The sequence below is a fragment of the Trematomus bernacchii genome, unplaced genomic scaffold, assembly GCF_902827165.1.
Source record: "Trematomus bernacchii unplaced genomic scaffold, fTreBer1.1, whole genome shotgun sequence".
Classification (NCBI taxonomy): Eukaryota; Metazoa; Chordata; class Actinopteri; order Perciformes; family Nototheniidae; genus Trematomus; species Trematomus bernacchii.
The window spans coordinates 12,419,687-12,441,048 of NW_022987739.1; the positions used below are offsets into that span (position 1 = coordinate 12,419,687).

A 21,362-nucleotide genomic window follows, 5' to 3' on the forward strand; every position below is an offset into this window, starting at 1 on the left:
TGGCTTCACTCTTCAGACCCGAAAGTCACAAGGCCAAAGTACCTACACAATATAAGTTTATTAACTTATGTTTGTATTTCTTTTATTGGTTTATTTGACAGTCATGTTTATTGATCAGCAAAAACATTTTATTTTGTATTGTATCTAAAATATTGCCTATTACTTTAAAAGGGAAGCTCACTGCAGTCCTTTAGAAGTGTGTTCAGCTACTTCAAAACAGCATTAGGCTATATGATATTTACTGAATATATGGTTTGTATAAATAATTAAGTGTAGGCTACTTACAGTTATAGTGCCTCTTGTGTGTCTCTCTAGCTCCAAAGATTATTGCTAGTCCTGAGCAGCATGACTTTGTGTTCTTGCCTGCTGGGCGGTGCCTGTTTCAGCTGATGGACCCCTCTGCGTCTGTATGTCTATCTTGATTTCTTGACTCAAATATTTAGTGAATTTCTTCTAAATGGTTATTTAAAAAGATAGCAGGTTACATTTTTTTGATAGATTTACCTCACTGTTTATCATATATGTATGAAAGTACAGACTCTCAGTGCTCTTGTGTTTTGATCTTAAAAAGTGTGGTCATGTTGCATATGTCTTTTTAAAACAAACATGTACATATGCATTTTGCTTTAACGCCATGACCTAATCGCTGATCATAACTTTAGCAGAATCACACCCAACAAGCCCATAAAGGAAATGGAGAGCTTGGTATTTTCCAACACCTTCTTCCCAGTGTTTGACATGGAGAATATTTTGCAGTGTAAAGAAAAGTCTTCACAGACACTGATATTTGTATTTACAGTTCGATACCCACCAGTGATTTAATGCCAGCCATCCGTTTGGTTTGATTATTCAAGAGATGGTAAGTGAACAATTAACTTACAGTATTTTTAGAAAGAGCTGGAGACCACATAATCAGCTCAGGCTCCTAATTTGCATTGTCATTCAGAAAGTACTCCGATAAAAACGTTTACACTGTGATTTATAAACTATAGCATTCTTAGCAGAGAGGACTTGAAGTGTAATAATAAATCGTAGGCAAAAATGTAGGGAAAACATAAAATACTTTATTTTATTCATTTACAACATCTAGCAGTTTTTCTATAGTGCAAAGTCAGTGCTACACTAACTACTGCTACCAAAATATAAATAAAATCCAACTTTAAAAATAAATACCAACCACACATCTCAGCAGTTTGAGCACAGTTAAAGAATTTTCTCTTATTCAATGCTGAATGAATATTATCGATCATACAGAATTGTGCGTTTCTCTGAGACTAAAACAACAAAAAATGACTGAATTCAAACAAGGCAGGTTGATCAACCAAACATTCACTCCAACAGCTTCTTGCCGGGCTCTGTGCACTCAACACCCAGGATACATCACACCAAACCAAACAAAGCAAAAACACATATTTGTTCCCGTTGAACCAGCACATCATTTCGTGCAACATTCGAAGACAAAAAAAGATTAATGTCAATTTTTTTTGGCATTTCTTGTTGACGTAGCCAAAAAAACCACATTAGTTTATTAACAATTAAACAGTGTGAGGAGGACATCTCTACCTCATAATGATTTGATCCAAAATATTAACGAAGTCACAAATCCAGATGTGTTTATTGCAATTGTCCCCTTTGAGAATCAAACCTACTGCACTGATCTATTGTTTTTAAATGAAAAAGGCCTCTTCAAATTAAATTGACTCCAAAAAATACACCAATAATTGGTGCGTCAACGCTGCATCAACAATCAAGGCCACATTTAGAACTGTTGATAAATGTTAAAGGCAGTTCAGGGCACATCCGGTCCGATGTTACTGTAGGCAAGGTACAGGATAACAGATTCGATGAAAGAAAAAAGAGAATCAAAGGCTAAATTAAATGTTCCAAAACTTTACTGCTCGGAAAAAGGGAAACTTTCTTACGCAGCCTTATGGGCGAGATCAAGATTTCTCACCAACTCTTTGCTGGATCGCCATGATATTTATTTCAAATATTCACGGTCTCAAGATGATGGATCTGTCTACATTTGCCGATCCTTTGACCTCTCCTTTTTGCGCCACCTGCAGGTCCAATGAGGCTTAATCTGATTTTATGGTCAAAATGTTACCCTTACCAACCAAAAGTTTTGCAAGCTTCAACTGAATAGTTAAATTCACTTTTCTTATAGAGTTAAACGAGATGATCACTACCGTTCAGGAGAGTGGTACCTATCTTCTCATCCAAGTTTTGGTAAGAAAGTGGATAAGCATACTACAGCAATTTAACTATCCAGTTAGACTGTTCACTGAACAAAGCGTACATTCAAAATGCCATAATGCTTTTATCTGACTTACAAACAAAGAGAGTGAACTCCTAAAGGCCAGGAACAAACCAGTGGAACACTTTTCAGTTAGCCGTTTCATATTGGAGAGTACAAACCGTCCTTAATGTTATAAAAATAGAGTTGTGATTGGAATAAGATTAAATAAACGATGAAAGAGAAAGTGCAATTAAACAAAAGATATGCATTTACAGTAGCACTGCAATTATTATTATTACAGTCAGTGAATAAATGGTTTGTACTGTTTGAGAAAATACTGAAAAATGCAGAGTCTGCTATTTGATTATTTTAACCGATCAGCAAATAATCTAAATCCTGAATATATTTAGAGCACTGTCTTTGAAAAAATTTGAAAAGCAGAAGCTGGAACGAGCAACGACTTAAATAATCAAAACAGTTGATTATTTCATGTTCATGTCTAATCTGAAGTCTTCACATTTCCACACAGAGAAATAGAAAAAAGACAAACGTCATCAACGCCAACTTCTGAAAGTAACATTCCTCAAAACAGGAGTTACAGCCTGAAGCCTGTCCCCATCTGAACTTTGAAATTAACCCTGGGTTATTTATCTCATGAGAGTTTAACCTGCGGAGGCGGGAACAGGACGGGGTGATGAGCTGGTTTGTGTTCCTGTCGCTCCGTCAGCGGCACGTGAAGTTGGCCTTCTGTCCCGCACCGTCTTCATTCAGCGTCTCTGTCCCGCTTTAGCAGAGTGTCCTGGCGGCAGAAAACCATGTTGTTTAGTCAACAAGTGCTACCAGAATAAACCTTAAACCTAACAAAAGCAGGTCAATTTGTGTTTATCAGGGAAGCTACCAGAGGAAGAACATTATATTTCAATAACAAGCAGCTAATAAACACTGGATTCCATCTCATGCTGGATTTTGTTTAGTTCTGTGTTAAGGAAATTCAGATAACACAAATCAATCAAATGTAACATGTGAAGACCGACAGTCCTCTGTTCTCAGATTTGGAATAAAATGTTGCTAAAACCTGAATGATGCACAGATGAGACATCCCAAAAATAGTACGCAGTAAAAGACACAAATGAAGGACATCTCTAATGTGTTATAACCAGGGGTTAAGTTGGGATTTGATATGTGGGGGGGCTCTGTGTGGAGGTGCGAGAGGGGGGCGGAGGTCGAGGATCTCATTATTTGACCTTAAAGGCCCTGACACACCAGGCAGTCACCAGAGAACTCGCCAACACCGACAGTTCCATCGACGAGCTCTCCTGCGTCTTGGCCATGTGTCGCACTGGAACACACCGCAAAGACTTCAGCCGAGCACGTACGAACTGCGCATGCGTGAGTGGCAATAACTGTCCTTACCAGCAGGCGGCGGTAGTGTGTATTCGTCATTCAAAATAGGCAACAACCGGAAGAAAGAGAAGAGGAACAGACTGATCTAAACAAACAACAAATAGTGTGTGCGTTCCATTTTCACTCTCGTCCATCGAAAACATGTTTTAGAATATAAAAATACATGAATGATGAAATGAGCACATAAAGTGCAGACATACTATAAAATCACAGTTAATAGACCTGCATCTGATGATCGCAGTGTTCTGGCGGGTGTGTAGTTTATTGAGTCAGCAATGTAGTAATGTATGTAATGTAATAATGGCCACTTCTTGCTAAATTTACATTTCCATGTGATGCTTTTATCCGAGGCGACTCACAATAGGTAAATGAACAGCAGTAGACACTATCTCATTTACTTAGACACTGTACTTAAGGACAATGTTGAGGTACTTGAGACTAATCCTGCAACTTTATACTGACAAATAAACCGGACTTGACCAAAAACATCACGGAGCTCTCAGCAGAGGACAGCCGGGGACGCTCCCGCCGATATCAGAGATGATCAGAGTGGTTTCTTGGCCCGATAGCTTGTGTCCGACACATGGCCGATTCAACATGTTGAATCGGCCATGTGTCGACCTTGAAAGGCCAAATAAGGCGTGTCACGGCCGAGGGTTCGGGACACACCAAATTGACTTTGGGCGACAAGGAACGCGCTGTCGCCAGACAACCGAAGACGGCCGATATCGGCCTGGTGTGTCAGGGCCTTAAGGGATATACACTGTGGCCCTAAAGCAACTGCTCCATTATCTGTATCAAATGCACACATTGATGCCACCAAATGTCACAATAAAAATAGAAAGTACTACAAATAAACTGGAATTCATTTACATCTTAAATTATTAATATATATACACAAAAAAAGGTTTACAAATATCCAACCTTCAAATTGCTTTTTTAAATCAACACTGCTCTGCACACTTGCTAAAGATCATTTGTGTGGAAATCTCAATTCATTTGTAGGGCTGCGTGAGTATGGCCAAAAGTATGGGAAATCTCACTGTAAACTATTTAATCATCACCAAATTCTGTGTTATTATGACCGATCATAACTCATTTACAACACATTTAGCATGGTGTACAGGGCCGTTTTTTTTTTTTCCCCCCCAGATCTGGCGCCCTAGGCGGTCGCCTAGGGCGCCAGATCTGGGGGTACACCATAATTAAATAAAAAGACTTGGAAAGAAATGTATATATATGCACATGTGCAGCATATATCTCTACCTCCTCTCTGAAGGTGAGTGAAGTTGCCTGTGTCTGCTTTATTTTTATATATGTGTTTGTGTGTGTCTTGCCTTGACTAGACGTGTGTTTGGACCCATGTGTGGCCCCTGGATGATGAGGGGGTCCTGGGACTCTTTGAGGGAGAAGCTCTGCTCCATGAGGGACCGGGACGGCCTGAACTCCTCTCTCCACCACCACAGAGCCATTCCCCCCAGCAGCACACTGAGAAACACTGGGACACACACAACACACACACACGGCTGTTAGGCCTATATAAGGCTTCAGAAATACACATACATTTAGAATAGTAATAATATTGGAGTGCTTCTCCAGACAAAGATTATTTACATGATAAACCCGATAAAAAAACTACTCAAAAACCAAATGACTGTAACCAAAACATTTATAATTGACTTAAAAAGCCTGCACACTAACACTGTTCCCAATTAAAAACGCACTCTGTTAAATGCTGCAACTTTTGGAACAACTTTGTGACGTTGCTTTGCTTCTTTATAGCCTTTAGTGGCGGTGAAATCATAAGCCTGAATTTATAATCAATTGCTCCACAACAGTGCATGTTAACAACTCAGCTCAATAGGAAACAGTGATGTCAAATTTGTGTTCAACCTTGACAAGACTGAACTGCTTTTCCTTCCGGGAAAAGATTGTCCCACTCTTGACCTAACAATCAACATCGGCACCTCTGTTGTTTCCCCGACTCAGGCTGGTGCCCCACGGGAACGCATACGGCAAAACGCATAGGATTAACGCAATCGCAAAAAAGCTTCCGTCCACACGCAATATACACCGGATAGTGTCTGTTCACACCATGGATGTATAATAAGAACTGGATACAGCGTGGGAGGCGGGGCCTCATTCATTCCTATGAGAGTTGCTCATTCGCGCATGATGATAAAATGGCCCAACTTTTGAGAGAGCGAAACGTCACAGATTACCCGGCATGCCTGAGAAGTACCCGTATGTGCGCTCATAGCGCATGCGCAACTTTAACCATGCCCCCCAAAATGCTCGTTCACATCAAGCACGTCAATTTGCATACACGTAACAGCACCGCACGTTCATGACAGCATGGTAATGGTTTGTTATGATAGATTTGATATTAACGAGGCGGCAGTTAGCAGCTAGCGGTTAGCTAGTAATTATGCTAATTTACACATCAATCGTTATGTACTTTTATATTACGCTGTAACAGGATCTAGTGATATCCAAGCAACAGAGCTTCATTTAGCATGAAAGAATTATTGCACTGTATATATATGTATATATATATATATATATATATATATATATATATATATACATATACACAGTGCAATAAGTTTCTTAGTGCAATAAGAAGCTACAGGGACGTTCATCTACATCGGTAATATTAACTTTATTTAATACAACATTTACGGTACAAGATTTAATCATACAGCCCATGTAATATAATATTTTACAAATGATGAATTACAGCAAACATGTGCAATATATCCATTATTACAGCTCCGTGGGCTGGCAGTAAGGCGATATGGGTCCGTTCTTATTGTGCATCCATGGGTAAAGATAAACGCATGTACTAGTGCTGAACACGTAACATGAACGTGCCGGGCGGCGCGGTCCCGTGGGTTAGATGCGCGTTCATAATGCAGAGGGAAATAACTCGCAGAATAACGTTATTAGCACATTTTTACAACTTGAGGAACGAATGTTTTTAATAAGGGCTATACAAGTGTTCATACTGGGTAGTTTATTTAGTTTAAAAAAAATTACCCAACGATTTACAGACCACTCTTTCCCCATGTAAGTCAATGGGAAAAAGTGTTTCCGGGCCTAGCAACCAAAAGGAAGTGTAGTACCGCAGTTTGGCCAGCACAAATATTTTCATCTGAGTCCGGCGCACTTCCTGGGGGCTTGGTTCACACGAGACAGCTCCGTTTAGCTCCAACCGATGGAAAAAGCTGCAGTACATATGCCGAGCCTGTACGTGGCGCTGTAACTTCCTCCACAAAAGCAGCGAAGAAGCATGGTTGCCCTTCTGTTTATTCACCGTGGTGGGGGCCGAGGGAACCGGGCAGAGTTTTTCGCCAGTCAACGTGTGTAAAAGTTTAAATCTTCCGGACAAAATTATAAAAGTGCCGGTCAAAGGTCTTCTTTGTTATTTATTAAGCTTTAAAACAAATGAATAACGACTATATATAATAATAAAATACACGGAGCCTGTCCTCTCTTTTTCCTCTCTTCTGACAGCGTCATGTCTCATGCAGCAGCTGATCCAGTAATGAGTGACCCGGCCGACAGTAAAAAATAAACATATTTATAACTAGTTTAGGTAGTTTGAGAGGTAGGCTAATTAAAATAGCTAAGGGTGATGATCTGACTTGAAGTGTGTGTTTTGCTCCTCCCGCTGTGATGCAGCACACACAGGAGCTGCGTGTCTCCGTCCTGTCAGATTAGACTTCACTCGCGTTTATGTCCATATCGAGATAAAGATAAATAATCTGAATTCAGTGTGCAGTTTACTTTTGCGGGGGTGAGCAGCAGAGGTGGGGGGAGGCAGGGCTATTGCGTCATCATTATCACAAAATGATCGTATAGAGGTGATCACACGGAGCCGTATGACCCCCCCGGAGCGCTCCGTTCCCAGATCTATCCACCTTTGGACCCGTTATCGTTTGCGGGGTCTGTTTCTATCGTTTAGTTACGGCCTTGTGTGGCAAAAAGGGCTATACGCAAGAGAAATATGCGGATACAACCCGTTTTCGTCCTCGTGGGGCACCAGCCTCAGACTGCAAGGAATCTGGGTGTGACCCTAGATAACAAACTGTCCTTCACTTCAAACATCGCTGCTACAACCCACTGCTGCAGTCCCACTCTTTATAACATCAGGAGGATACGTCCCCTCCTGACCCAGAAAGCGACAAAACTTCTGGTCCAGGCTCTCGTCATCTCACGCCTAGACGACTGCAACTCCCTCCTGGCTGGTCTACCTGCATGTGCCATCCGACCTCTGCAGCTCATCCAGAATGCAGCGGCTCGTCTGGTCTTCAACCTTCCAAAATGTTCCCACACCACGCCGCTCCTCCTCTCACTTCACTGGCTTCCAGTAACTGCTAGAATCCACTTCAAGACTCTGGTACTTGCGTACCATGCTGCGAATGGATCTGGCCCTTCCTACATCCAGGACATGGTTAAACTGTACACCCCAGCACGTGCACTCCGCATCAGCCAAACGGCGCGCTGCAACCGCACTGCGAGGGGGACCCAAGTTCCCATCAGCAAAAACACGTCGGTTTGCTATCCTGGCTCCAAAATGGTGGAATGAGCTCCCCATTGAAATCAGGACAGCAGAAAGCCTACACATCTTCCGGCGCAGACTAAAAACTCATCTCTTTCGATTCCACTTCGAGCGATAGAATTACTAACAAGGAATTTCTAACAAAGCACTTATATACTAATAAAGGACGGGCTTATCTAAAGCCAGTTGAGTAGCACTTGAAATGTTTTGGCTTATATGATTCTGTTTTCTTCAAGTTTGTATCTTCCTGGTCGAATGCACCTATTGTAAGTCGCTTTGGATAAAAGCGTCAGCTAAATGCAATGTAATGTAATGTATTTGATCGATTGACTTTTAAAGTCAATGTTTTAGTGCGAGTCATCACCAAAGCCAAAAGTGTCAACAACAAACAACATCTTAATTGCCTCCACATTTTCATTTCATTTAGCTGACGCTTTTATCCAAAGCGACTTACAATGACCAATTACAGGGACATTCTCCCTGGAGTAACTAAGGACTAAGTGCCTTACTCAAGGGCACACTAGTGGTGGTGTTCCTGGCAGGATTTGAACTCACAACCTTCCGATCTTCAGCCCACCTCACTATCTATTAGACCACCACTATTATAAGCAGTCATTAACTTGATAAAAGGCTTATTTTAACAATAGTGTGTTTCGGGGCAAATACTAAAAGAAAAGAACAGGAGGTTTTCCAAACATGTGATGAGGTTTTGTTTTTACAAAATATTTTGAGGGATAGAAAAGGGTCTTACTTATAAGAGAGAGGATCCCAGCAAAGGCAGGGTCAGATACGGATGTTGCAGGGACTGTCCGCGAAATTACGGGAATTTCTTGAGACGCGTTTTGTTTTTTTTCCGAACAAGTGCAGTTGAACTGTGGACTCTGAGACAGCAGGTCGACAACATACTCCTGTTGGCACACCGTCCCAGCATGCCTGCATACAGACGGCCCTAAGAACCAGGAGAAAGTACACAGAGTATGTAAGGCGGCATTAATGTGACTCCAGCAGCACCAATCTACAGTGTCAATCAATACTTGAGTGAACCCCTAAACCATCAACAGAAACAATACTTAAAGCAAAATCACTTTAATGTCCGAATCATACAGTAAATGTCTGATTATTTGACCCGCCATACCGTTTGGTTGGAGGGCCGGCTGAACGATGACCACGCCCCCAGGTGAGGTGACGTTTGACAGCAGAACTTGGAGGTTTCCGCCATTGTGTTTGTTGGCTCGGCAGATGGAGTGCGTAACTTCTTCACTCCAATATAAAAAACCCTGAAGCAGAATTGACAGAGTTAGCAGAACTGTTATCACACCTTCGAGAATTTCTAGATGTTGGATATAAAGGAAAAGAGAAAAGCCTCTTAGTTCAGCGTCAGGATAATGGGATGCCCAGCAGACTGGATTTATACACTGGAGTTTAGAGGAAGTGCAGTGAGAGCAGGAACTCTCACAGATATCTTTAAACATTTTCTTTGTGTGGCCCATCCATAACACTTTTTACCTCAAACACAGCAAGTCCAAAGGGCCGGTCCAGATAACCGTTAGACTCTACCACTGTTTTTCGGTGGCGGCCCTCTAGATTTACTCTGGAGATGCTTCTCATCCCCTGGTCCACCCAGTACAGCAGCTGACGAGGCATATCTAGGAGGAAAAGTGATCAAATTAAACCACAACCTGCATTATGAGCAGCATCACGAACCACAATGAACTGTGAGGAACCCTCTGGCTTTTGCTTATAAATACTGTTCCTGTTTCAAAAAGGGCAGACTGAGGGTCTTCCCCCTTTTTTTTGTATTTCTCAACATCAAGATTTCAACACCTTCTGAAAGCTCAGCAAAGATGCAAATCTTACTCAACCATTATTTCCGTGACATGTCAGAACATACCTAGAGAGAGAGCGACAGGGAAGCGTATTGAGGAAGTGACCAGAGGCTTCCTGTCTCGACCCTGCAAGCTCGATCTCTCAATTTGTGGGGAGCTACCACACTGAGCCCACAAGAGCAGCCTGAGAAAACAGAAGCAGTGATGAAATAATACAAGATTCTTGCTTCATCCTGTTTTAGATGTCCTTTCAGTTCCTATTCTTCCATCTGTTTTTGTATTTCTTTTAACAGTCTTGTGTTAGAATATCTCACATTACATTTTACATTACATTACATATCATTGAGCTGACGCTTTTATCCAAAGTGACCTACAATATGTGCCAAAACCATAAAGAATCAAACTCCGAACAATAAGGAAACTGCAGATATATTCACTTCAAGCAAGATCCTACCATAGTAAGTGCTGGTGAATCAGATACAAGGCCAACATTAAATCAACAAGTGCTTAAGCAATAACTTAATTGCCAAGGTACAGTCGAAATAGATGCTCTTGCTGTAAGTGGTGCTGTGTTAGCTGTCTTTATAAATAACAATGCAATGCAAGATAACAATTGTATTGGTCCTTCTGACGTGAGTCCGGGGAACCTTCTGGACGATGCTAATAAAAAGTAACCGCCTCCTACCCTTGGAGAGGATCCACAGCCACTGCTGAAGGTCTGTCCAGTCCGGTGATGAGCGGACGCTGAGCCGAACCGTCCAGCAGACCAACGTTCACAGAACCGCTCTCCATACTGGTCCAGTAGAGGAGCTGATGGATCCAGTCCACAGCCAGGCCTGACACCGATCCTTCAACTTTCAACACCAACACCGAATCCTTTTTATTTCCATCCAAAGAGACCCTGACAAACATCCAAGGGGGAAGGAAACATATAAATAAATGCAATAATCAGGGTGTTTATTCCACGTTCTGATATATCCAATTCAAAATCTGAATATGACGAACGTGGCTGCAGGCTTCAATGTTAGTGCTTGGCAAAAATCAACTATCCTGATTAAGGACATTTTATATCATGATAACGGTCAAATATTTAAATGGTACTTTTTATATTTTTTCTGTATATTAATAAATACATTAGAAAAGTATAGCCTATGGCATATTTTCTGGTTGTTCGTTAAATAAACCAATATGAAATAACCATTTTCATGTACTATTTTTGTATAATCCAGTGTGAATTAAATATGAAATGTTAGTAAGTACATGCTTGATATTATCTGTTAGGATGATGTGTTTGAGTGGTGGCTCCAGCTGCACTCTGCTACCTGTACACAGAGCCTCGTCCTGGCCGGGCCCAGTACAGAGTTCGGTTAGAGACCAGAGTCGCCACCGGCCCCGATCCTGGTAAATATAGAGCCGGCCTCCTGTGCTCCGTGCCAGTGACGCTGATCGTTCGTATTCCTTGAGAAGATGGGAAAACCAGCTGAGCCTCTTCTCCTAGAAGGAAAACAGAAACACACCACAGTTGATCTTGTGTCATTTATCATAACCAAAGATGTACTGAGCTGATCTGAAAATCATGCTCGTGAACCGTTAGCACCGGTGTTATGCATGCCCACTGCACCTCGCAGGAGCGCGCCACAGCGTAAAGCACTCACAGACATTTCAATGATTTGTACGGCAAAGTTAGGGTAGTAGTAGTTTGGCAGGCATGCATAACACCGGAGCCTCGCTGCGGGGAAGCTTTGGCGCTGTTCTGATTTTTCCGTCATTGTTAAAAAAAATCCATCATAGACGGAAAATGTTCGGTTAACGCGACCTCTGGACCCCTTGTTCATTAAAGTAGCTCTGACTACAGAGTTATGAAATAAAATGCTGCCTCAATGTTGATGGGATTTATCATAGCATGTTATCTTATTTTTCATCATAGAAAGCCGAGTAAGACCTAATATATAATTAATCAGGGCCTCCTCTTATCCTCCCAAGTTCTCAGTTGCAGAAGTAATAACCTTGATATTTTGGAGGCTGGTAACCAGGTGCATTAAGAGTTTGTTTCTCACCTTTGGCTTTGCACTCGCTCGTTATTTGATTCCTCTGGTAATCCTCCTGACAGTCACATGTGAGGCTGCCGTTCATGTGAACACACAGCTGATCACACACATCGCTCTCCAGGCATGGGTCAACCTCTAGATAAAAGAACGGACACTTTGGAAGGAGTACGCATTAAAGTAATGTGTTATTAATTATGTAAATGGAGCCAGTTCCAAGTGCCCATTACTCAGTTTTCAGGACACATCTTCATAACAGGTTTTAAAATCTAGCAGGTGGTTTTAAGGCTGCCACTCACCCTCACACTGGCTGTCCCCGATCAGCTTCATGTTGCTGGGACAGTCGCAGAGGAAACCCATCGGCTGGTCCACACACCGGTGAGAGCAGCCTCCATTATCGACCAGACATTCATTCTGGTCTGCAGAAACACACATTACATCATCATTAGTGGTTTCATACCAGAAAGAAGGAAAAATGGTACTAAAGAATATATCTTAATGTGATAAGAAACGGTTATAAGATCAGAAACAAAAGCAACCGTCCAAAATACTAAACCAGAAACCAAAATTGTTCATAATAAAGACAGCACAGCAGAGTTCAGATGAAAAATAATTCTTATGAAATAGAAGAATCCTAAAAACAGACAGTACTCTTATTTATAAAATGGAGAAAAATCTTTCAGATACAAAACACAGCTTCCAAACAAACAAATTACAAACATTAACAGTTGACAATGAGCGTGGTTTGTTTATTATATTTGATTTGTTGGTGGATGCTTTTTAACGCCGTTTGATTTGTGGTCAGGGAGGAGAAATAAATTAGGATAAGCACAAGAGATTGTTAAAATATGTTTTACAGTTGCTAACAGAGAAAAACAGAGATGGATTCATACACTTAAAGGCTAATGATGGTTTTGATTATGAGGTAATCCACTGACATTTTGATTCATGAATTCATTGAAAAGAATATTAAATATCCAACGATATTTTTTTTTTTAAAAGACCATGGTGCCTTCTTCAAGTTTAATTTTTTTCCTGACCAACGTTCCACATGCTAAAAATAATTAATTTAATTTCAAACCATGTACAAATCATCAGCAAATCAACACCTTGGAAAAGCTGCAAATGGAGAATATTCAGCTTTTTTTTCTATTGATTTGGTTGAATAATGAGTGAAATAATTATTTTAGAATTACACTCATCACATCTTTGACTTAGTTATTTCATACTATAACATGATAAAAACTGTCCCTTCTTTCAGTTCAAACTTTCTTTTGGAACAACCTTAGTCTCCACCCAAAACATTTTATATGACCAAAATGCTGGAAGACACTGGGCAGTATGGAGCAGCGCTACACTGCCCTCTGCTGGCTGGACAGCAAGGCATCACAAGCAAGCCATCAAATACAGATTGTGTTTGTTTAAAGGGGACCTATCATGCAAAATGCACTTTTGTACGTCTTTTATACATGAATACGTGTCCCCGGTGTTCCAGGGAACTCACCAAGTGTCAGAAAACACAACCCTCTCCATTTTCCTCCATACCCAAATCTCTAAAAAAGGGGCTGCAACGGATCTGATAAAAACTGATCCAGATTTGAACACTGTCCTGACGTCAGGACGGTGGCGCTACGGCTATTGGGCGAACTCCACCAATCAGGAGGAGACAGCCACGGCCATTGCCGTTCGAAAGCGCTGGAGACGCTGTAGTACATATGCCAGGCCTGTAAGTGGCGCTGTAGTCTGCCACAAAAGCAGTGAAGAAGACTTGGTTACCATGGTTACCCTTCTGTTTATTCTCCGCTGTGGCTTTCTTTCTCCCTCCCCGAGGCAAGCGTTTGCTCCCGCTGCAATGCAATCCCTCCCCGTCGAGGCAAGCACTGTAATTCTCTCCGGTTAGTCCACCAGCAGATGACAAACACCCACCTCTCCGCCTCTTCCAAGGAACGAGGGGACCGTGCGGCAGAGTTTCAGTTTCAGTTTGTTTCGCCGGTCAAGATGTCCGTTAAAGTTTAAATCTTCCGGACAAAATTAGAAAAGTGCCGGTCAAAGGTCTTCTTGGTTATTTATTGAGCTTTAAAACAAATGAATAACGACTCTATATAATAAAACACGGAGGGCGGAGATCTCTTTTTCTCCCCCTCTTCTGACAGCCCAGCAGCTGATCAGAGCACGTCTCCCCTCTCCTGCAGGGGGGCGTGGTCAGCAGAATCAGACCCGTAGACAGCAAACCGCACATAGAGCGAAATGAGGCATGGCTAAAATGCATGATCTGTTTGGTATTTTGAAAACAGAAACGTATAAATATACATTATATAGGTATGGCCCTACAATATATCATTTAAATATAGCATGATAGGTCCACTTTAACATTTCTTTCCCAAATCGTTAGCCATTATTTTGCTGGCATTAGCCTGCCGCTAAACTGGAAACCATTAATGTATGGCCTATATATAGCCTACGTGAAGCCACAGTGTATTTTACAGGAATATTTCGTTTAGTTTATTTGTTTATAGTGTTGTGGACAGTCCCCATTCATTAACTGTCACAAAAAACTGTGAATGGGGCAGCTTTAGCCAACATATTGCTCATTTCCATCTGTTGTCCCTGGCCAGATGATAATAGACACCCTTAAAATCACAATACATCAACAGCATTAGTTATAAAGAAAGGATGAAAGACAAGTAGATAGAGTGAAACCAACACATTCTCACTCCCAACTCGTACTATAGTGACGTTATGTCAGGATCCCTTGGCGTCACTATCAAATGCAGTAGGGGTTGCGTCGATTTTCAACTATCAGGGAGTCCCATTGACTTGCATAGAGCTCCCTGAACGTTGGTAATAGACGAGTTGGGATCGCGGAGAAATGCTCTCCGCAGACCCATTCTCACAGCGTTTATCAACCTTTTTCTTACTCAATATCAAGCCACACTTATTGTTTTTACTTCTTTATTATAATTGTATAATGTCTGACTTTTGTTGCCGTCAGTTAGGGCGAGAGTAGGGGCTCAGAATACTGAAATCTGTATTGTTTCATGTTTCATGTTTTTTCCTTCTAATTTTGTATTATTTTCTAAACCACACACTGTTATTTACTCAATAAGACACAATTATCCTTGTGTTTATTTATTTGTTTGATTGTATAATGTCGGACTTTTGGAGTCCCTCAGGACCGAGGGTCGGAGCAGCTCATAGTAGTTGCTTTAGAGAATCTTACACCCGGAAGTAAGAATTCTCTCCGCTTTGCTTGACAAACCCTGTGATTAGTCCTCAAGTTCTGTGATTGGATGTTGGAGTGACAGTGCGCCGAGGGTTACGCCGAGCGTCAAACAGTTTCGCAACCATGTTCTATGGCACGTCTCTACTGGGAATTGTAGTTTTAAAAGACGTTTTCGTATTTCCCATAATTAGAAGTTGCCAGTATTAAACTGTGTACATCCCTGGAGGTTTAGGGGATACGAAACACATTGGTGTCATAAAATGTAAAACATATAATTAATAAATGGGTGAAAATTGCTTGTGTCCATAATGGGCAGCATTAATATATACCCACATGACAGCTAAGGTCAGAAGAGCTTTATTTAACAGCTGGTCTTATGTCTATGACCCCTCCTGTTGTTAATTGATAAGCCTGAAACATGCACTTGTCAAGGTTCAGAGGCAAATTTAGCAAATATGGCAGTAGCCATCGATCATCTTAAGATAAGATAAGATAAGATATACTTTATTGATCCCAAGTTGGACATCTTTTCTTTACAGCAGCATGTGTAACAGTTGTAAATATGCGGTGGTGTTTATTTGTAAATCATTTAGTATAATCACACAAATTCTGTGTTTTATATTTAATAATTATATTGAATGTTCAATACCTGACAAGGTCGGAGATTCAAAACTTGGGTCGCAGGTTCCTCAACAGTGCATTACAAGACATCTATCAATATGTGTGTACCTCCACCATTAAACTGTCATATTCTGCACATTTCTTATACTATCTCTACATACATCTTATAAGAGTATAATAAATATGTATAATATCAGTTCAAATAAGTGCTTCAACATAGTTAACATTCCAGGAAAGTTGATTGTCAAGTCCCAAAACAAATTATGCAATATATTAAACGTTAAGTACTTTGTCAGGCTTAATATTTATCTGTTGATACTAGGGATGCCAGAAACTGACCATGATCAAATTCGAAAATCGGACAGCCCTGGCGAATATTAATCGATTATTCGCCGCCGCCGCCGCGTGCCCACCCCCCCGCGCGCCCCCCCCCCCGCGCGGGAGAGAAAAAAAAAAGTATTTTCGCAGAGCTTGTATTTTACTTCATTTGCACTTCACAGTTCGAAGTAGTTCCACGAGGAACTCTTCTTTGTTCATCTTTAGTTGTGTTGTTCTCACTGTTCTGTATATCGCCAATAAATCAATCGCACGTGTGACGGAGAAGGGGGGGGGGGGGGGTCGGTGTGTAGCAGGTTGCAGCAGGCAGCAGCAGTCTGCGGCTTCCTCCAAGTTTACAGTAAAACAAACTGGTGGTGTGACCAATGGCCATTTACAATTATTAATACTATTACTATTATTAGCATTAGTCTATATTTTGGTTGAAACTAAGCCAGGAAAAAAAAGAAAAACATAAATAATAATAAAAATATATATAAATAAAATCGAATTTAAAAAATAATTTTCGATTATGGAGACTGTAACGAATATTCGAAAAATCGAATAATCGCTGGCATCCCTAGTTGATACCCCCAATGCTTTTTTCTTATATAAAAGAAGCCTAACCTAAAGTATTCTTTAATGTTTAATAAAGCCTTATTAGTTGGTCTGTTTTGCACATCCTCCTATTAAGATCTTTGGACGTCCTGCACTAAACTGTTTTATTCTAGATATCATTTACAGAATCTTCTTGACATTTTCTATTTTCTATTTCTATCAATGACCTTCTACTTTCCCCCTATGTATGTACCCTTAATATTTTTATGTTTTCATCAAATATAACATATTCAACAAAAAAAATCAATAACGTGCTTTAACCAGTAGGTGGTGTGGGTTAAAAAACTGTCAAGTTTACAGTGTTAACACAATAAAATATACTGCTGTTTCCAATTTAGTTTATGATGGATCCATTTTGTTATCCACTCATATATTGTTTTGATATTTGTAACACCAAACCGACAGTGGTCAGTGGTCTAGTTAATACAAAATATATTATCAAACATAATATTAAAATGAACTCTTATTTTGAAAATACAGCTTCCTGTGTTCGAATGAGCTGCTCCGACCCTCGGTCCTGACGGACTCCAAAAGTCCGACATTATACAATCAAACAAATAAATAAACACAAGGATAATTGTGTCTTATTGTTGAGTAAATAACAGTATGTGGTTTAGAAAATAATACAAAATCAGAAGGAAAAAACATGAAACATGAAACAATACAGATTTCAGTATTCTGAGCCCCTACTCTCGCCCTAACTGACGGCAACAAAAGTCCGACATTATACAATTATAATAAAGAAGTAAAAACAATAAGTGTGGCTTGATATTGAGTAAGAAAAAGGTTGATAAACGCTGTGAGAATGGGTCTGCAGAGAGCATTTCTCCGCAATCCCAACTCGTCTATTACCAACGTTCAGGGAGCTCTATGCAAGTCAATGGGACTCCCTGATAGTTGAAAATCGACGCTAAAGGACTATAGCACTATAGTACGAGTTGGGAGTGAGAATGTGTTGGTGAAACACACGTTACTACATACCTGTCACATATAGCACATCACAATCACATAACAGAAACGAGGGGCAACATCCATGATCACAACATATAACACACATGCCATATCCAACACAGACTAGTGTGTGCAGGTGTAGTTCTCAGTGAACCATGTTTTTAAGTGAGCTGTAAACGTATCACTCACCACAGTTGTCCTCATCGCTGCCATCAGAGCAGTCTGGGGAGTGGTCACACCTCCAGGTCTGACGGATGCAGTGCCCGTCTCCACACTGAAACTCAAACGGCGCACACACGGGAGAATTCTGCGGGCGTGGCCGAGGCAAAACACACATGTGTGGAGACTCGTCCCGCCCGTCTTTGCAGTCAGTTCTCCCGTCACACAGCTTGTTTCTGGGCAGACAGGTGTCAGACGGTCCGCAGGAGAAAGACCCAGGGATGCTGCAGTTCAAGCAGGACGCCTCATCACTGCCGTCGCCACAGTCCTCCACGCCATTGCAGCGTAAATGTGAAGATATACAAAGCCTGCTGCGGCAGGCAAACTCATCCTTCTTACAGGACACGAAATCTGTGAAAAGTGAGACAAGTTACATCAATAAATACGTTTGTACAGTCATGGAAAGCTGAAAAGGCTTCTGTTCAAATGTAATCTGAGCATTATCAGCTTTTGGTACGCCACTAACATTTATAGAAAAATCATTATTGACTTCTGAGCATTTTATTTTGTGTTTCAGTTTGTAACAAATCTCTGAATGCCGTTTCAGAGCAACTCAATAGACCAATAAAAATAAGTGGGAAATTGTTTGGTGGGGGAGTAAATATGTGGACAGGCTAATGATTTATATATTTGTGAACACAATACAAGTCTTCATCAGAACCAGCTGCCTCATGGGTCATTAAGTTTATAAGAAATGCTGTTTTAGATTACATCCACCCAGATCCTCATTAAGGCAACTTAAAGGAAAGATTCAAGAAAATCTACTTGAAAACTGTTAAAACCACAAAACACAAATGTATGACTAATCCAGCAAATCAACACCTGGTGAAATAAACCACACTGGAGCAAAAATAAATAAATGGGGAAAATCCAACATTGTCATTAAACAGCTAACTGTTTTGCAACATTGTCAAAACGACCTTACCTGACTGAAATGTAATGTGTTGCCTAGACTGACAACAGATAATTTCCTCTTGATATTGTTTACTCTCTCTCTACTATCTCATAATACATTTACAGTAATTTGCAACTCCTACATTTTCCTGGCTGGTTTTCAAACCGGCTTCTTTCAACTCTAGGTCTCACGACCCTAACTGCAACACTACCCATATTCATACCTGCTGGGAATTCCTAACATCAACAATGTTTGTGTTTATTGGCTACCTTCACCTTTAATCCTTTCAGAACATTTTCTCCTGCAGGGTTTTTCTTTGCAAACGTTGCGCAGCTTGTGGTTCAGGCTGAACCCCAGATCCCTCCGGAATTCAATACATTCAATTCCAAGTTACTTGCAAAATACTTTAAAAGGATTACATCAAATAATCTGCAGTGGTATTGTTCCCACAATGCAAGAAAACGAGCTGATGTCGTTTAATCAACTTAAACTGTATTACACAACACTGTAAAAAACAACAAGTGTAGGTAAAAGGGCGCATGCTTTGCCTGCCAACACAATCATTAGACATGCCATTTGTCTGAAACTGTAGACTTTGACACCATGGGTGCTGGTGATACCTCATGTGGCCCCGGCATTATGTGTGCTTTAGTTTAGTGTATACATTCTCAGTAATGTGCAATTCTTGTAATGGTGCAGTCAGTGTTCATGTAGTACTTCTGTTTTTACACAACACCCAACCACGCTGTCAGACTGCATCATTGTCAAAACAAGCATCCATCTCTCTATCAGACCTTGGCTAGAAAGGGGAGCTACTTAGAAAAATCACTTTTGTTAATGAGTCAGTTAGATATTGAGATGTTTGCAGCATTCAGTTTCTATGCAACACAAAGCTGTGACAACATTTGAATACACTTCAGGCTGGCACCAACTCTGGGTTCTTCTCACTCATGTTTGTTTGACAGTGTTGTGTGTACCGGTATGCGTGTGTTAAAATGGTATCATGTTGTATACTCACCACAGCGTTGTTCATCAGATCCGTCCTCACAGTCTTTGTGCCCGTCACACACTCTCAGTCTCTGGATGCACGAGCCATCACTGCACCTGAACCCACGCTGCTGGTGGCAGGCGCGCAGAGACTGAGCCTCAGCACCTGAGATAAGTTCAAACACAAAGTTTTAGTCTTACTGTTTCATAATATACATTTTCTTTCATAAAAGGCAAGGCATGTTTATTAGCACCTTTTAACACAAGGCAATTCAATGTACTTTAGAAAAACATTAAGAGCATTAAGATATAGTGCAGTGAAAACAAATAATAAAATGATACTTACAATATTTAAAAACAGTCATTAAAAAGCAGAGATAAAATAAAGATAAAACAAGCTCATATAGAATAAAACAGGTATTAAATACAAGAATACAAATTACAGTGCAGTGTAAGATATGAATAGTTGCATTCCTATAATATAAAAGTGTGTCCATCTAAATCTACTTAAACTGATGTAATTGACGAAGATAAGGAAATAGTTAAGGTGACAGAGTCTTGTTACACAGTCAATTCAAATACTAATGCTGTAATTTGTATTTAATATTTGAATTAAATAATGAAAGTATTATTTTTTGTAGAACCTTTTAAAAAGGTGTTTAAATCTGAACCTTGCACTGCAAAGCCTGGTCAGATGAGTTCCACCTTGTTTTTAAAATATGTTTCTAGCTGTATTGATACATTTCGCACATATATTTTAGTCCAAATACGACATTTTCTGTAACATATAACGTCCGATAACATGATGTGTTTGTATAGTAACACTTAAACTAGAAAAACCTTACATATATCAGAAAAAGTGGACTATAGTTCGCAGACTTAATTCAAACTGACAGGTCTGCTCGACTGTAAACCGTCGCTACTTCACGTCATTTATTTAAAAAGCGCTTAATGTAAGCAGCTCTTTAATGTCACAATAATGCAAAAGTAATTTCTGCATCTTACCCCAAATATAACACCAAGATAGTGGCGCTAGCAGAAGAAATAAGCCTCCAAGGTGTCTCATGTTCGGTGTCCTCCACAGTTGCGTCGCACGCGGCGCGGAGTTATGACGCAATAGTTGATTCAGTGGTTTGTGATGAAAAAGTGATGTGCTTCTGAAAGGCTGATGGTGGCTCTTTTAAAGACTTTGATAAATATACTAAGTAAACAAACATATTTAAACATTGTTAAAGCTAAAAGGCTATCACTTATTTTAATTGTGCTCGTAAATCAACTACATATATGTATTTGTTATTAATTGAAAATGAATGCAATTTGAAGTTTGTAAAAAAAAAACACGGAATCCTTGTCAGTAATCAATATAACTTAATAATTCAAATTTAATTGTGTATTATAATTATATTTGTATTATATATATTTTAACAAATGTTTTATGTGTTTAATTGTATGTTT

At 40.2% G+C, this 21,362-nt stretch overlaps 1 protein-coding gene across 2 annotated transcripts; it reads right to left on the reverse strand.

Moving 5' to 3' along the window:
* Positions 1-1,052: 1,052 nt before the first annotated feature.
* LOC117496229 (low-density lipoprotein receptor-related protein 8-like) lies at positions 1,053-21,012 on the reverse strand. Of its 2 annotated transcripts, XM_034147974.1 has the most exons (13): positions 20,913-21,012; positions 19,939-20,073; positions 17,996-18,376; positions 12,378-12,497; positions 12,091-12,216; positions 11,356-11,527; positions 10,719-10,934; positions 10,099-10,217; positions 9,714-9,853; positions 9,343-9,484; positions 8,959-9,156; positions 4,981-5,141; positions 1,053-3,038 (listed from the first exon to the last, which is right to left on the reverse strand). In XM_034147974.1, the coding sequence occupies exons 1-13, from the start codon at positions 20,971-20,973 to the stop codon at positions 3,003-3,005; spliced, it is 2,007 nt and encodes a 668-aa protein (XP_034003865.1). In that variant the 5' UTR covers positions 20,974-21,012; the 3' UTR covers positions 1,053-3,002. The 2 variants fall into 2 exon arrangements, with proteins under 2 accessions (XP_034003865.1, XP_034003866.1); XM_034147975.1 differs by lacking the exon at positions 12,378-12,497.
* Positions 21,013-21,362: the final 350 nt, after the last annotated feature.

Excerpts from the sequence above, each read along its gene's own strand:
- LOC117496229 (XM_034147974.1), bottom strand. The coding sequence starts at position 20,973 with ATGAGACACCTTGGAGGCTTATTTCTTCTGCTAGCGCCACTATCTTGG. Across the intron at positions 9,485-9,713 it reads TTGGACTTGCTGTGTTTGAG|GGTTTTTTATATTGGAGTGA; the intron begins GTAAAAAGTGTT and ends ATTCTGCTTCAG. Across the intron at positions 9,157-9,342 it reads GCCGGCCCTCCAACCAAACG|GGCCGTCTGTATGCAGGCAT; the intron begins GTATGGCGGGTC and ends CCTGGTTCTTAG.